This window comes from Lepidochelys kempii, chromosome 16 (genome assembly GCF_965140285.1).
Source record: "Lepidochelys kempii isolate rLepKem1 chromosome 16, rLepKem1.hap1, whole genome shotgun sequence".
Taxonomy (NCBI): Eukaryota; Metazoa; Chordata; order Testudines; family Cheloniidae; genus Lepidochelys; species Lepidochelys kempii.
This window is the reverse complement of record NC_136395.1, coordinates 15,124,380-15,140,002: the sequence shown is the minus strand read 5'-3', so window position 1 is coordinate 15,140,002 and position 15,623 is coordinate 15,124,380. Positions and strand designations below refer to the sequence as shown.

At 45.6% G+C, this 15,623-nt stretch overlaps 1 protein-coding gene across 3 annotated transcripts in view; it reads right to left on the bottom strand.

Moving 5' to 3' along the window:
* Positions 1–15,623, bottom strand: part of COL27A1 (collagen type XXVII alpha 1 chain) — a 240,651-nt gene that overhangs the window by 96,887 nt on the left and 128,141 nt on the right. For all 3 annotated transcript variants that reach the window (XM_073314249.2, XM_073314253.2, XM_073314251.2), the window contains 7 exons: positions 14,540–14,593; positions 14,334–14,387; positions 12,125–12,178; positions 11,758–11,811; positions 9,834–9,878; positions 7,860–7,913; positions 6,557–6,601 (listed from right to left, as the gene is read on the bottom strand). In XM_073314249.2, the coding sequence (XP_073170350.2) occupies positions 6,557–6,601; positions 7,860–7,913; positions 9,834–9,878; positions 11,758–11,811; positions 12,125–12,178; positions 14,334–14,387; positions 14,540–14,593 (360 nt within the window). The remainder of the gene's footprint in view (positions 1–6,556; positions 6,602–7,859; positions 7,914–9,833; positions 9,879–11,757; positions 11,812–12,124; positions 12,179–14,333; positions 14,388–14,539; positions 14,594–15,623) is intronic.

Genomic DNA, 15,623 nt, shown 5'->3' with positions numbered 1-15,623 from the left:
GAAAGCAAGGCCATTTTAGAATATTTCCTAAGGGCTGGGTACACAGCCTTCCATGTCAAAATGGATGCCCACCATGGAGCGCCAATTTACATTATGGGAAGTCTTTATGAAAAGAACTTAACAGGCTGGCAAGACTGAGAAAACTGAGGAAGCCACTCGCTGGGTCAGCTGGATGTTAAATGTGAAAAATGTGACATTTTCTGTTTCCTGGCCTCCCGATGTGAGCCATTTCAGTGCTATAGTGATGGGCTATTGGAACAGAAACTCAGCATTAACCTTGAAGAAAGAGTTCAAAGCAGAGTACGAACAATATGTCCCCATGGGATCCTATTTCTGTCACAAGTTCATCATCTCAGCCACCGGGCAGTGGCAGATGCATCATCACGTACATTGCAAATGCAAGCAGGCAGGAGACAAACACTTCACACTTCATTTTCTGTGGCAGAATGGGTGAAGTAATGTGGGTTGATTCTTAGTATAGCATCTAGCTCCAGTAAGAGTTGTAGAGAGATCTCTATGGTGGTGGCATATGTTCTCATTTACAACTCAAGGGAAGACATCATTGCTTCATGTGAACCTAGTAAGAAGAGGACTGTGTGTAGCAACATAGCTAAATAGAAGAAGCAGAAGACCCAGTGGTGTAAGATGTCCCTCTGGCTTTTGCAGCCAGTTTACTATGATGAGCTAACTTTAGCTTGAGAGATACTTTTGAAAGCATACACGAACAACATAGTTGTGTCTAGGCAAAATAAAGTCCCATTGAGTTCATCGGGGTATCTGAAATCAGTATGAGGGCTTGGCTCACAAAGCTCTTTGCTGGCCAAAATGTGACTGAGACACTGAACAGAACACAGGAAACAACAATACGTGCCTTAAAATATTACCAAAAGAGCCAATGATGGCAGATACTGACCAGCAGAGCCATGGGAGAAATGTAGACCTAGATTGCTGTCACTGCTACAAAATGGACCCAGTGTAAAATATTTTTCCAACCTCCCAGCAATTGCCATGAAATCAAACATAGCAGCAAACACAACTTCAAGGACCATGCGTAATAAAGCACATGAAATCCCAGCAGCAGTGGCTGCATGGTTAAAGTCCCACAGTAACCAGTAAAGAATGTAAAACATTTACACTGGATGAGTTGTTCAGTATGTCCTGGCTTATCATGCAGCCCCGTTACAATTAAGCTTGTCCCCTTTGCTGCAGCTTGGCAATGAATCATACACCATTTGAAAAACCCAACCAACAGCAGAGCTCAGCATGAGCACGTGCTCACAGGCTCAGAGTGCCCGCCAGTTGCTCCCAGCAGGAGCCAATCACTGGCCCCTCGTGTTTCACTGGTTCGTTAGAACTGAAAACAAAACAAACGGAAGCAGAAAGGAATGGAGGGTAATGTACAATAATCCCATTTAGATGAAAGAAAGGGAAAGTAAAACAGTAAATATCACTGATTTGGGAGGCCACTCTAACCCGCACTGCATGACTTGCATTGAATTTTCTGTGGTTTTAACTCTCTGCACACCAAAGCACCCCACCCTCTGCCTTTAGAATTTTTGTGCTTCACTTTGAGCACTGAACAAAAGATGTGTTTTGACATGTTGACCAAACACCTGGTCTCACAAGGAAGATTCTTGCACTGCAGTGTTTGTAGACCTGGAAGCAAAGGGCCACACAGCTCAGAAGCACTAGTTCCCCAGAGGAATGATGGTGCAGTGGTTAGGGTGCTACTCTGGGTCTCAGGAGACTTGGGATCAATTCCCTGTTCCGCTATTGACTTCCTGCTTGACCTCAGACAAGTCACAATCTCTCCATGCCTCAGTTCCCCCTCTGTAAAATGGGGATAGTAGCACTGCCCTGCTTCCGAAGGGGTGCTGTGAGGGTAAATACATTTTTACCCTAGCTCAGATACTCTGGTAGTGGGAGCCACGTAAATACCTTACAAGGAATTTATACCTGGATGTGGGTAGCCACTGACTCTCAGAGACAATTAGATACAAGTCAGAGGCACGGGACTGATGGAGATGGGACTAAGCCAGACAGTAAAGAGCTAGGTTAGCTGTCTTGACCTCAAAGTACTCAGAAATCTTAACAATACTCAGGGAAAGCTGATAATTAGAGAGGGGTCTGCAACAGGCACAGAATCTTCACTGTTGGGTCTTCAAAGGTCAAGTGCACAGCGTCACTGTACTCTCCCCATGTGACTGGTAAGTAGCTGAACATAACGTTCAACAGGATGCACTGTAACCGGATAGCAATTAGTTATTCTTTTGTTAAAGATGAGGGGAGGCACTGAAACCTTGCTGCTGGAACAGAATCTGCTCCTTGTTAAGAGCGTAGGTCGTTCGCAGGCTCTCCCTGCTGCTTCTGCTGACATGGCTGATCATTAGTCTTTATGGTCCCCAGCACAAGGCAGGCAGGGGGGTCTTTGCCCCTGAGGCACCTTTTCCCAGTTTGTTATTCTGTCTCCTTCAGGGGGAAGGCAGGGGTCTCCTCGCCTCTGGTGTCGTCTTGGCTTGGTTTCTGCCTCTGGCATGGACACGCAGGCAGTTCCCATCCTTGGGGCCTGTTTTCACACAGTTCAGTAACGAGGAAGGCTGGTGTCTTTGCCCTTGTGGTGTCTTTGCTCACCCAGTTTCTGTCTCCACCTGCTGGCAAGGAAGGGTTAAACCGTACAGATCCAGGTTGGAGGGAGTGGATCTTCCAGCATCCAGAGCGCAACCTCTAGTGACTGTCCTGAGTCAGTTTCTTTGCAATAGAGATGTAAGGAGTCAGGGGCCACCCTACAGGTTTTAAAAATTCCCAGCAAGTAACACTGGAAAGCTTCCCAAAACTCGCATGTTTGCTTAAACATACGGACCCGAAAGCAGAGTGCTTGAGCCTAGCGAGGAGATGTATATGTGATCTTATTTCACACCACCACGCTGGCTGCTTCCAGCCAGAGGCAGTTGCTACCGAGTGCCTAGCAGCAACTCTGAAAAGCTGCATCGCTGTCACAGAAGCTATGGGGGCCTCTCAGACAGCACCTTTGCCTGGGAGAGGCAGGAAATGGGGAAGATCAGATCTTTCATGGGCTGGAAATCTGGGGTATAGTTTTTTTCCCCCATACCACTTCCACCACAGATCTATGAAAAATCCCCAGTATTGGCTTGCCCTGACCCAAAGCTCCAAATGATGCTATTTGGAGGGGGAAGGAAAGAAATACTCTAAGCATTGTCTAGCAAAGCTGTGCTAGGAAAGGAGGTAATTTATCACAAACCTGGTGTGACGTTTTTGTTATAATGACATAACTGGTAAGGAAATGGAATTTTTTCTAGACAGAGACTAATTGAGTAAAAATAGTACAGCCAGCTTTCAGATTCTTGTACTGGCTTCAGTATCAGCAGAGGCCAGCTGTGTTTTCTTTTCACTGAATGGGGCCTATAGTTTTTATTCAGAGTCATCCTTGAGGGACTTAAGGAATAATAATCATGATCCTCTGTCCTTCTGCACTACCTTCCAGCTGAGGATCTCAAAGCACTTTCTAAATATTCATTATTATTTGCAATACAATAGCACCTAGAGTTCTCAATAGATATCAGAGCCCAGAACATGTAGAACTAGAGCTCTGCAAATCCATGGATATCTGTTTTGTATCCGCGACTCATTTTTGCAGATCGGATGTGGATACAAATTTTGGGTCCACGCAAAGCTCTAGGTAACTGGGTTCAAAAAAAGAATGAGAAGTTCATGGAGGGTATGTTCGCCAATGGCTATTAGCCAAGGTGATCAGGGGCACAATCCCGTGCTCTGGGTGTCCCTGAGCCAGAACAGGATGACAGGGGATAGATCACTCAATAATTGCCCTTTTTGGTTCATTTCCTCTGTAGCATCTGGCACTGGCCATTGTCTGAAGATAAGATATTGGGCTGGATGGGCCATTGGCCTGACCCAGTATGGCTGCTCTTATGTGCTAGAAGCTGTACAGAGTAAGAACTGAGAGCAAGAGATTGTCCCTGCCCCAAAGAACTTACACTCTAAATTGATTACATGTCTTACTGCCACCTGCAGTGGGGGTTACCCTTCTCATCCTGCAGGGGTGAAACTGAGACACAGAGAGTTAAAGGGAGTTGCCCAAGTTCACATAGCTGGTTGGCAGCAGAGCAAGAATGAACCCAGGTCACTTGACTTCCAGCCCAGTGTTTTATTTGATAAGATCAACCTTTCCTATTTAAATTGCCTGCTAATACAATTCAGCATTTTGTGTTCCTGTAGGTTCTTCCTTTAGTTTAGTGAAACTTACAGAGAATGGAGAAGTTTGTGCACTGAGAGGATTTTGTTTTATTGTTTATTATTTCCACCTCCCCATAAGCCCCATTTAATTGTTTAAAAACAAACAAATGAGTGATCTTGTTGAAAGAAACCGAAATGACACTATCCTAAGCACCTCTGCTTCTTCTTTGTGGACCAAATATTTATTATTTCAAACATTAATAAATAAACAGATCATGCTTCCAGGAAGTGGTGAGCATTCTCTACTTTCATTGAAGCCAATGTGGGTTGTGGAGTGATCAAATTACTCTGTATTGATCCCTGAGTCTGAAGAAAATTCTGTAAAAATAAGGAATAAGGAGAGGCCCCTGAGGACGAAAAGAATACAGGGACAAGGAGGGCAACCATTTTCTGCAACACACACACACATTTGGTGTGAGCTGCAAGAGGTGGTAATATTAACGATACATCAGTGGAGCTCAAAGCATTTTACAAAGGAAGTCAGTATCATCATCCCCGTTTTTACAGATGGGAAAACTGAGGCACAGAGAGGGGAAGTGTCTTGCCCAGGGCCAGTGGCAGAACTGGAAATAGAACCCAGGTCTCATGAGTCTCAGTCCAGTGCTCTGTCCAATACACCTCCATGTCTCCCAGCATTGTTTGTTTCCACTGTTTTTATAATCTGCTTGAAAATGTCTTTGAAAAGAAGCCATTGAAATGTATTTGGACTCAGTTTGTGCTATGCAAAGTTTGCTGAGATATATAAATCCCTTAATCTGCCATAAAAAATTAAGACACTAACAGGGAACTTTAGCCTCTGGATATAGGGCTGGTATCTGTGTGCCCTAAACGTGTCCCAGATGCCCCGAAAACGAAGGGTATACAGTAGTTGCAAGCTTTGCGGCCAGAGGCCAGCTCAGAGTTTAAGGTAAACAGTCTTGAGACATTATATCCCTGAAGTAGCAACAAGAACAGCAGGAGGCTGACTGATGTCCCCAGTTTTGCAAGGGCCTGGTGGTTATACTGTGTTAGTTCGATAGCGTTGTAGGCGTGCATGGTGCTTTACGGAGAACTAACTAACCTTTTCAGTGGAGCTTGCAATCTAGCCAAATCCCTGAGAAAGTCTTGCTAGCACTGACAATTGCCCCTCGTGACACTAGCTTTTGAACATGCTTGGTCAGAGAGCTATGAGACAAATGACCTCCAGCTGTTGGATACATGAGAACAAAGATCCAGGGAGGCTGGAAAACAAAAAACAAACAAACCAAAGACCTTGACTGACAAGCAACGAAAAGCCGGCTGCCAGGAGAAGCTGCACGTCCCTCTGCCAATGGCTGGTCAGCCTCTCAGTTGCTCTGGCCAAATCAGCCGCGTCCAGCTCGATGTGGTCATGTGGGAATGAGAAGAATGTGTCGGAGGCTCTGTGGCTGCAATTTCAGGGCTGGTCATGGATAGGTAGGTTGGTTTCGATCACACAAAGACGGGGAACATTTGTTTCATTTCCCCTGAACCCTGTGGTTTCCCTGAAGCCTATGGAGATGATGCATCTTCCTATGTTTCCTAGTCAGCACATTCTCTTTTATGGTGCAATGAAGCAGGGCTCATCATTGTTCTATTGTTGCCAAAAGCATGAACCTGCAAGATGCTGAGTGACCCCTGCTTCCACTGAATCCAGAGGGATTCGAGGAAGCGCAGCACCTCACGGGTGGGGTCAGTACAATACTGGACCAGGCAGGCAGTGAGGGGGTGTTGACTGTGTAAAGACTCAAGAAACTGATGATTATTTCTACCAAGTTTGCATCGGGGAATAGCCTTAGTATCTGATTTGTATCTCCTATTGGGTCTCGGGTGCCTCAGGGCAGGAACCCATTATTTTGTACAAACTGTCCGCAGGGTGCCATGTGCACCTATAAATACCACTGACAACTTCTGGACATCTGAGAGCCACCCACTGGGTCACCGATGCTCTGAGGCTGAGCTAACTGGATCTGGGCTTAGTGATGAAAGAATCCACTTTGTTGGGAACCAATGATTTTGCAAGAAAAGTAGGAATAAGGAGAGGCCCTTGAGGACGAAAAGAATACAGGGGCAAGGAGGGTAACCATTTTCTGCGACACACACACACACACACACACACACACACACACACACCCCCCAATACTATTTCGTATATTATAAAATCCCAGTGTTTACAAAACACCTGATCTTCAGTGAACAGGTCAAGATTCTGCCCCAGTACCAGGGATGCATGGGGAAATGGGTACATGCGAGACACTCAAATAGACAAAGAAAATAAGGAGTTTACCTGATCACCAACTTTTCCTGTCCGCCCTGGATGTCCTGGCTCACCCTGCATTGAGATGGAGAGAGGTATCACAGAAGGCTAACTCAGTGCTGCTTTGTCAAAGGTCTTTCTCCAAAAGGGTTAAACTCCTGGTGCCTCAACTGCAGCACAACAGGGTTAGTGACAGGCGTCACTAAATGTTTTGGGTGAGCAGTGCTGGGTCTCAAATACTGAGAGTTCCAGCACTAACAAGCCTTGTGCTATGACACTGCACCAAACTGGTGCATCAGCCCACTTTTTAATGAGATCAAGCCTTCAAAATAGGTACTGCCAAGCTGTCTACGTTTTCCAAGAGTCTGTTAATTTGGAACGAAGAGTCAGAGTTTGTGCTAACATGACAGATGCACTTCTGTGGCCAGATTTTCAAGAGAGCTCAGCTCCCATTTGAGCACCAAAATAAGGAACCAGATTTCTAAAAGCTCAGTATGTTGGGTGCAGAATTCTTTGGAAAACTTCAGGATCAATCGTGGGTGCAGTGCACTTGAAAATCCAGCCTCTGGTGGTGACTTTGATTACTTACTGTGATCACCATTAAAAAGTCAACTTCTTACAATCGTTCAGAGAGCATGGCCGGAGGATGGAGAGAAAAGCACAGGGATGTACATAAGCCCAGACTGACCAGGGAGAAGGATGGACTGTGGAAGAGTTGGTCCAGGGAAGTGTCTGAGTAACTCAGGACAGGCTGTCTAAAAGACAGTCACTGCTAACCTGGTGTTGTCTCTGGGTCACAGCAGCTGCATTTTCTCAGTCAGCAGATAATGTGACTCCAGATGTGCTGCCAGAACAGATTTTTGTTATTTACTTGTTTAAAGAGCTGCCTTTTTTTTTTTTGCTGGGGGTGGATATTGTGAAGCGCAGGCTGCTCTTGGAATAGCTCCTCCTGCTGCCAGTGAAACAGCAGAGATAGGAATGGTTAGCATGGTTTCAGAACAAAAAATGGAGAGGCAATGGAAAAACAATTAAACAATTTAATATCAAAAGAGAAACAAACTTGTTTATAATAAAGCGTGTGGTTTAAAAATGCACAGTCATTCTTCCACAGAAACCAAGCTGAGGCCGAGTTTCCAGAAGCCGAAGACAAAGAAATGCAGAGAGAAGAGCAAATCCTCACTGCCCAGTTTCATTTCTATGATGGAAACTGGAAGCTTGACACATGTTAAATGTGAGGGGGTCTTGAAGTTTCACTCCAGTCTTGAATTCCTCTTCCCCCTGGCTCCCACCCCAACCCATCAGCTCTCTGGTATGAACACCCCTCCCGCCTTACCTTTGGACCATCAGGGCCATGTTTTCCAGGAAATCCCTTCCTGCCAGGTCGACCCTGAAACGTACAAAGGATGATGAATATAAAAGGCTCAATATTGTCTTTGCTCCCAGCTGTTGCAGCTGCCCTTGATCACAGCAGCCACAGCCTGTGTGACCTGATGCAACTTACAAATAGAGCTGGGTGACATTTTTTTGGCAAATAATAAATTTACTGAAAAATGCATTTTAGGGAGCACTGAAACGGTCTATGAATTTGGGTCAGAGTCAGTGAATAGTTTCCACTGACAAAAAAGCCCCTAAAACCAAAATTTCAAACATGGCGTTTCGAATAGTCATTCAAAATGTTTGACCCGAATGAAGGAGTTGGTTTTTTTGCTTTTTCATTTCACAGAGCGAAAACAAACAAACAAAAAATCAGTTTTGGTCAGAGGCCGAACTGAAAAATCAATGATTTGCTCAGCTCTGCTTACTAAGTAGAGTCTCCAAAAGAATCCAGCTTACAACACCCCAAGGCAGCCCTTCTAGGCACCAGGGCACAATGCTTTGGCCCTGGGTCTGATCTCTGGATGACCTGGATCCCAGCTCTAGATAGAAACTGCATGTGTAAGGAAGTCTCTGCTCCACCATTAGGTAAATTTCATCTCTTCAGCATCACACCAGAAGTGCAGCATGGGTGTTGTAAGAAATGAATGGAAGGACTTTATTGCTGCCCTTTTAATGCTGGGTAATTATGCATTGCTTTCATCTGGCATCCTAACACTCCCAGCAGCCATCTGTGCCTAGTGCCAGCTCAGGCCCCAGCATCCTGAGCCCCTAAAGGGAGCATCTCCTAGTGCCAGTATGAGCTTTGTCACAGCAGCATCCCACAGAAACTAGCTGGGATTTGGGAGCATGAACTTCCTGGCAACAATATCTCACTGGTACCAGCTAGAATTCAGCCAATAGGAGCTTTCTTGCAGCAGTGTTGCATCACTGCTGGCCAGCACAGAGCAGTAAGAACTGTTGACTGTGTGCGTGAGTATATGCTCCCCATGCTTATCACTCATCAAAGCAGGAATACACCCTCAAACCAAAGGTCCAGTGAAAACTTACTCCCTGCCTGGGAAAGCTGCTTTAGTTTCTGCCCTAGCTGCTGGGGCTGGAATGGATTTATAGCATCAGATCCAAGGAATCACTCTGCTCTTTGGTAGCAGCCAATACCTGGTTTATAGAGAGCAGTGAAAATCCCTGTATCAACGCATGTGCTCAATAGCAGTAAGTTGTATGTGGGATAAGACATTCCTTTCCTTATCTGTATAGCAATTAGATTACACCCAGAGGGTAAGATCTGGTTACCATTATATCACGATCCTGCAAATATTCTCAGAAGTCATAAAATCCTGCAGTGGTGAGTTCCAAAGATATGACTATATTCCTTTTGTTTATCCCAAATATACTGCCCTGTTGTTTTGATTGAGGGTCCCCTACTTTCACATTATGGGGCAGACAAAAGGACTTTTTAAGTCTACTGTCCATATCCTTGTATTTCTCAATCCATCCTTTTTCTTGCTCTTCTCCTTTAAAAACAAATACAGCATTCAAATGAGACCAGGGACATATTTTTGAATCGTGGAAGCCAACACGGGGATGAATTATGGAGCTAGGTCCAAGTCACACAGTTTGCACTTGGATCTGAACTATCCCAAAGTTAAAGGTTGTTTATATGGGGCTTTAACGTAGCCCTATCTTTAGTTGAATATTAAGACATTATATAGCCCCCATCCAGTGCCCAGTGGGAGTCTTTCCACTGATTTTACATGGATGTTGGATCCAGCCCTTGTTGCACATAGACAATACAATGCTTGCCAGCGGGACTGTTCTTTGACTGAAACAGAGGGTTCAAATCTTTCATTTTTATTTCCAACCTCAAATGCCTGGTGAGGTGTATAGAGCTACTTAGTAACTGAGCAGGCCACTTAAGAGCAGTGAAACCTACCTCTGGACCAGGGGACCCTGGTGGCCCTATGGGTCCTTCATCTCCCTGAAGGGGAAAAAAATGAAACTAGTAAGAAAATCTTATAGGTCTCTTGGGTTCCAGAAATGCTATGAAAGTAAACAGCTTGTAATGCCATCAGCATTTAAATACACAATCCTCATGCTTACACAATAGCTGTCTTGTCATAACACTTTAACAGTTCCATCCCATCAGACTAGAAAGGAAGATTATCAGAGCACTTCTTTCTGGGAGACCTCATCACCATTGTGATACCCCATCCCATTTCAATGCAGCCAGATATGTCTGTGGAGCCATCCCAGTGCCAGAGGAATAAACCTAAAGGCAAATCCTGCCTGTGGACGCCCACCAGAAATTCCCAGAGAAGTTATGGCAATTGCATGTGCTTACCAAAGGAAAGAATTTGGCCCACAAGATACTGTACTTGATCATGGGCATCTGATTAACTTGGTTTGGCCAAGGATGCAAACCCTGGAGAGCTTGCTCTTTTTCTCCCAAATGCAAGGTTTCTCACAGACTTTCACACATATCAAACTGGCTAATATACTGAGGTTTTTCCTTCACTTTCACACAAGACACTAGATTGGCTCCACTATTGAAATTTCCCAAAAGCTTAGATGACAATTGGACTAGGCCCTGCATCTGGGTTCCTCGTCAGTTTGTGTTTAGTCTGGATCAGATTTAAAGTTTCTAGAAGACCTTCAATTAAGCCACATGATGGTGAACTCAAGTGTCTAGACTAAACCCACAATAGAAAGAGAAATTGAAAGTGCTCTTAGACCACCCATTGCTCTAGTGGTTTTGAGTTAGACCATTAGGATGACTAATAGAAGCCACGTGGTCAATGGGACTGAACATGGGATTGGAAGTCAAGGATATCTGATTTTGACACTGATTCACTGTGTGACCTGGGTTGAGCAACTTAATCTATGTCCTGGATTCCCCATCTGCAAATTGGATAGAATACTCTCCTATCTCACAGGTGGGATGGGGGTCATGGAGATGAATAAGTTAATGCTTGTAAAAGCTCTTTTAAAATGACAAGCGCTAAATAAGGCTAAGAATTATTATTGCTATTATACAATGCTTTCAGTTCATGCACTGAATTTGGATTATTTGCAGAGGGCTACAAATGTAGATGGCTCTTGAAAGACAAAAGACAATGAGCTTGATTTTCCACTCAGGCTGATGTAAATCAAGAGAGACTACAGTGAAGTCACTGGAGTGCCACTGGTGTAGAGCTGTTGTGAGCAGGAGGAGAACGAGGCTCACTGTCTCTGCTCTAAAGTGTTTCCAATTCAAGGGTCACCCCCGTAGTGAGGGGCAGAATTAAGCCCTGAATGAAGGCACAACTGTATGGGTGGAGGCGGCAGACCTGGGCTTATGCAGCAATAAGGTCATGTGCCCACACTGGAGAATAGTGGGTACATCCTGTTCATTATTTATTTTAGAAGACAATGTTACTCTGTGGGGAAGACCAGGGTTTGTAGGCCTCACATTAGAAAATGCACTTTAAGGCAGTGCATGCAGGAACACAGAACAGAGGCACCTTGGGCTGTGGGCCAGGAAAGGAGGATTTTCAGGCATACGGGCCTGAGTGGAAAACGGCACCAAGATGAGGGGTAGAAAAAGGAAGCTAATGGAGTGGCTAGGCCTCTGCTGACGCCAGCAGCAGTTGGATGCAGGGACTGAGAGGAGCACGTAGCCCCGAGCGCTAATTCCAGTGGGTCTGTGATGTTGCAGGTTTCTGACTGGTGACTGAGACGAAGTATTTGTGCCCAGGTGCAAATGGAGCACACGGTTGGAACCCTGGGCCCCATTTAGGCGAAAGATTAACATGATTGGAAAGGGAAAGTTTTCTTGGACAAGAACTGCATTTGGCCTTGAAAGCCACATGGACAGTTACCTCTTGGCCAGGCTGTCCCCTCGGCCCAGGTAAACCTCGTGCTCCGGGCTTCCCCTGCAATGGATCCAAAAGGAAAGATTCTCAGAAAATAGAAGCATAAGCTCTGAGGGTCCATTAAAGTGAGACGGGTCTCTTTCCGACACACATTGCCATGGGACAGGATCCAATGTCAATTTTGTTTCAGAAAAAAAAAAAAGAAAAATCCCACTCTTGGAGGGACCTCAATCCAAACAGACCAAACCGAAGTCTCAGCCAGAACAATCTCCAGGAATCTCCAGGGCTTTTTCCCCCCACCCCCCTTCCCACATCTGTGTTTTCATTGGCTGTTTCCAACTCAGCACAAGGCTTCTATCTGAGAGCCGCTCACCTTCAGGCCTTCGGGGCCATTTTGTCCTGGTGGACCAATATCCCCTGGAAAGCCCTAGAGAGAATCAGAAATGGTTGGTGTTACATTAGAGAGCTTTCTGGAAAGGTTTCCTGTGCTCTTCTAAAGATTTAACTTGATACTTTGTGTTGTGACATTTATTATTTGCCGGCACTGTGCACATACAGGCCACTGTGGGGCATCCGCAGGGACTGAAGCAGCTTTCAAATAACCGGATGAAATCCAGTATGTGGTAGACAGTAACAGTAGAAAAGAGATCTAGGTTATTGGTTTAAGTAAGAACAAGGGACCCCTTCCGTCAACAGCCCCTTTTTGGTCCATCTCCTTCCAAAATTCATTGTTGTAAGGGCCTCCCTGTCATCACATATTTAAAAATGGCATTTTGGTTTTTAATTCATCTTTATCAGGCAGTATATAATCTCATTTCTCAGAGAAATAAATCACCGGCCTGAATGACAAAGGGAAGCAGCCTAGGGATTAGAAAAGGTGCTGACATTCTCATTAGCTGCTGTCTTTAACCAAACAGTGACCCCCTTTCCACCCACAGCCCATTCACTGAAGAAACAAAGGAATCCACAGTCATTTCCAATAGAAACAAAGAACAAGAATTACTAAGCGATACCACTTGACAGAGAGCCATTCCAGGCCCAGCAAAATACCAGAACACTGATGAAAGGAAAACAGTCTATCAGCCAGCACTGCAAGTGGCTCTCAGGCTCACGACGAACATTTTCTGATTATTAATAAGGGTGTGAATCACAACATGCTGCAGAGAAATTGATCTTGTACTTGAAGGCATCACAATGTGGTTTTGGGTGAGGACAATGGAGTTGTCTTCTAACATGAAGAGTATTTGGTTAAAAAGATTCCCAGGTTACCCACGACAGAGGCTAGAAGGATAAACAGGGAAGAACTGAGACTCACTATAGGTCAACGATGAACCTGCTGAGCTGAAAACCCACTGCTGTTCTCCTCACCATGACTGATGTATGATCTTCCAGAGTGGAAGAGTGGGTCCCCAGTCCTCTCCCCTGACCAAAAAGGAACCTTTCTGACAGGGTTTGGCTCAGGAAAGGAGCTCTTTCCCCAGGAAGGGGGCAGCAGCAGAAGACAGGCTGGAGAGCTGCCTGGTGAGCAGGAGGCCAAGTGACCAAGACAGCTATGGGACATTGCTTGGACAGGCGAGGGATGCCATGATGGTTATATCTATTGCTCCACGGGAAAGGAGAGAAGGCTGGGCGAGCTGGGTTCTGCCATTGACTTTTCATGTGTCCTTGGGCAACTCGCTTCACCTTTCTAGGCTTCAGATCCCCTATTTGAAAAATGGGGATGATACCACCTTTCTTAGTGTGCTTCAAACCCTATGGAGGAAAAGGCGCTAAGCATTATTAGCAATTTAAGTGATTGTAGGAAACTTCTCTTTTAAGTGAACGTGATGCTGCAGAAGGGGTCAAAACAAAAATGAGGGAGATAATTGTCTAAAACAGTCTTTCAGCCAGACCGAACATCCTATTACCAGAGTCTTTGAGGGCACAACCTCAGAACGAGGAGAGAACAGACTACAACAAGTGGGGCCTTGGTATCACACTGAGGTAGAGAGTGGGTTGGGACTGGTGGCCCAAAAGGACTCCATCCTCTTGGTCTCACTGTACATCACTGCAGCTGGGTTGGAATGTGGGAGAGGCTTACTGCATAGCATGGAGTTATGACTTTGGAAGCCCCCAGAGATTGCATGGAGTGGGGAGGGAGGGTACCGTCTGAAGGTAACCACAGAGGAGGGGTCCTTATGCAAACTGACCACCTGTCAGTGCAGCACAACAGCAATGAGTTCAACAGGAATTTGCCTGTCCTTTGCTAGCAAAGACTTCAACCCTGCATCCACATGGAGCATTACTGGTTGAGTCAGGAGCAAATAATTCCACCGAATCTATAGATGGGTCCACCTGAAGAGTGGTTTCCAAGACTGGCAGGGAAGTGAGTATCTAAATGATTCCTAAATTAAAACCCAAGCTGGTGTTCAAAGGAGGCGGAATCTCAGCAGCGAAGTAGCCTGCAGCTGTCAAATGGCTGTTTCTCATTTCCCTTTGCAGTGAGGATTGCTTGGGAGGTGGGGGAATTATGAAGGTTTGCCAATGAAGACAGGCAGCAGAAATTAACAAATAAAGGAATGATCAGAGCTGAAGGCACATACCTCAGGGCCGGGTGATCCTGGAAACCCAACTGGACCTTTGTCACCAGCTTTTCCCTGCAAAATCAGAAAACAAGGGTGAATGTGAGACAGCTGCTGAGGTTCCTGTTTAGAATAACATCCACCCTGCTGAGCTCTCTTTCCAGCTGGGCACTGAACTCTTTAGAGGCAAGATTAGGAAACAGAAGATGATTAAAGGCATTACTTACAGGGGGACCTGGCTTCCCTCGGGCTCCTGGTACCCCAGGAAAGCCCTGACTGCCCTGGGAAACACAGAAACAATTTTTCAGGAAATAGAATTAAACAGATGCAAAATAACCACTGTAAAGCCCCCACCCCATGCTTCTGCAACAGCGAGAGAATCTTTTCTTCCTGACAACTCCAGTCATATCCAGTGCTTTGGGGGGTGGGTGACCACACCATGGAAGGACACAGTAGAACAGATTAAACCTGCCAAGCATAAGCCTTTCTCTTTTCACTTTGTGCATTCATACACCCGGATGTTGGGAGGGACCTCAGCATGTGTAAGGGGAGGAGAAAGGAGTCCTCTGTGCTGCCTCATGGGGCTGCATGGTATTGTCACCAACACAAGGCTGGGGAAGACTTTCCTGAAGGTTCAAAAAGGAGAGGACTTTAGGAGTCACTCATTTAAAGAAGACTGAGTTCTAGAAGGACACCTATACTTAACGTTGCTGTACATTTACATTTCTCCAATGTCCTCTTCTTTCTCGCTCTCATAGGGTCTTAAGGCCAGCTGTTGAAAGTCCTTTGATTGGTGGTTTCCCCAACGAAAATCCCAGCACAGTGGATCCCAGGGTGTAGGGATTTCTTGGTTTCCCACCTCTGATCTGTAGAGTTTTACATGCTAATACTCCAACTCCACTCCCTACAGGCCCTTACACAGCTGTTTACACACACCAACCCCTGGCTGGCAGGTGCTCACACACTCTCCTCCCTAGCTGGCAGACATATACATGCCTGGCCCCTTATACCTGTTACATAGGCAACCCACACATCTGCTCTCTGGGATCTGGCTCACTGACACTTCCCCTCTCTGCTACGTGATCTTCCTGGCTAATGCAGGCACTCTTCTTCTCTGTACCCAGACATCCAGCACACACCTCCTGACAGCATCTTTTCATCGGGACATACGCACATTGCTCCCCAACACGTGGAAAACACACACTTTCCGCACCCTGATCCTAAGAGCTACACAGACCTTTGCATACTGTACTGTGTTCACCGATACGTAGCACAAAGACATTCAAGCTATCATAGGGCAGGGACCTGGCA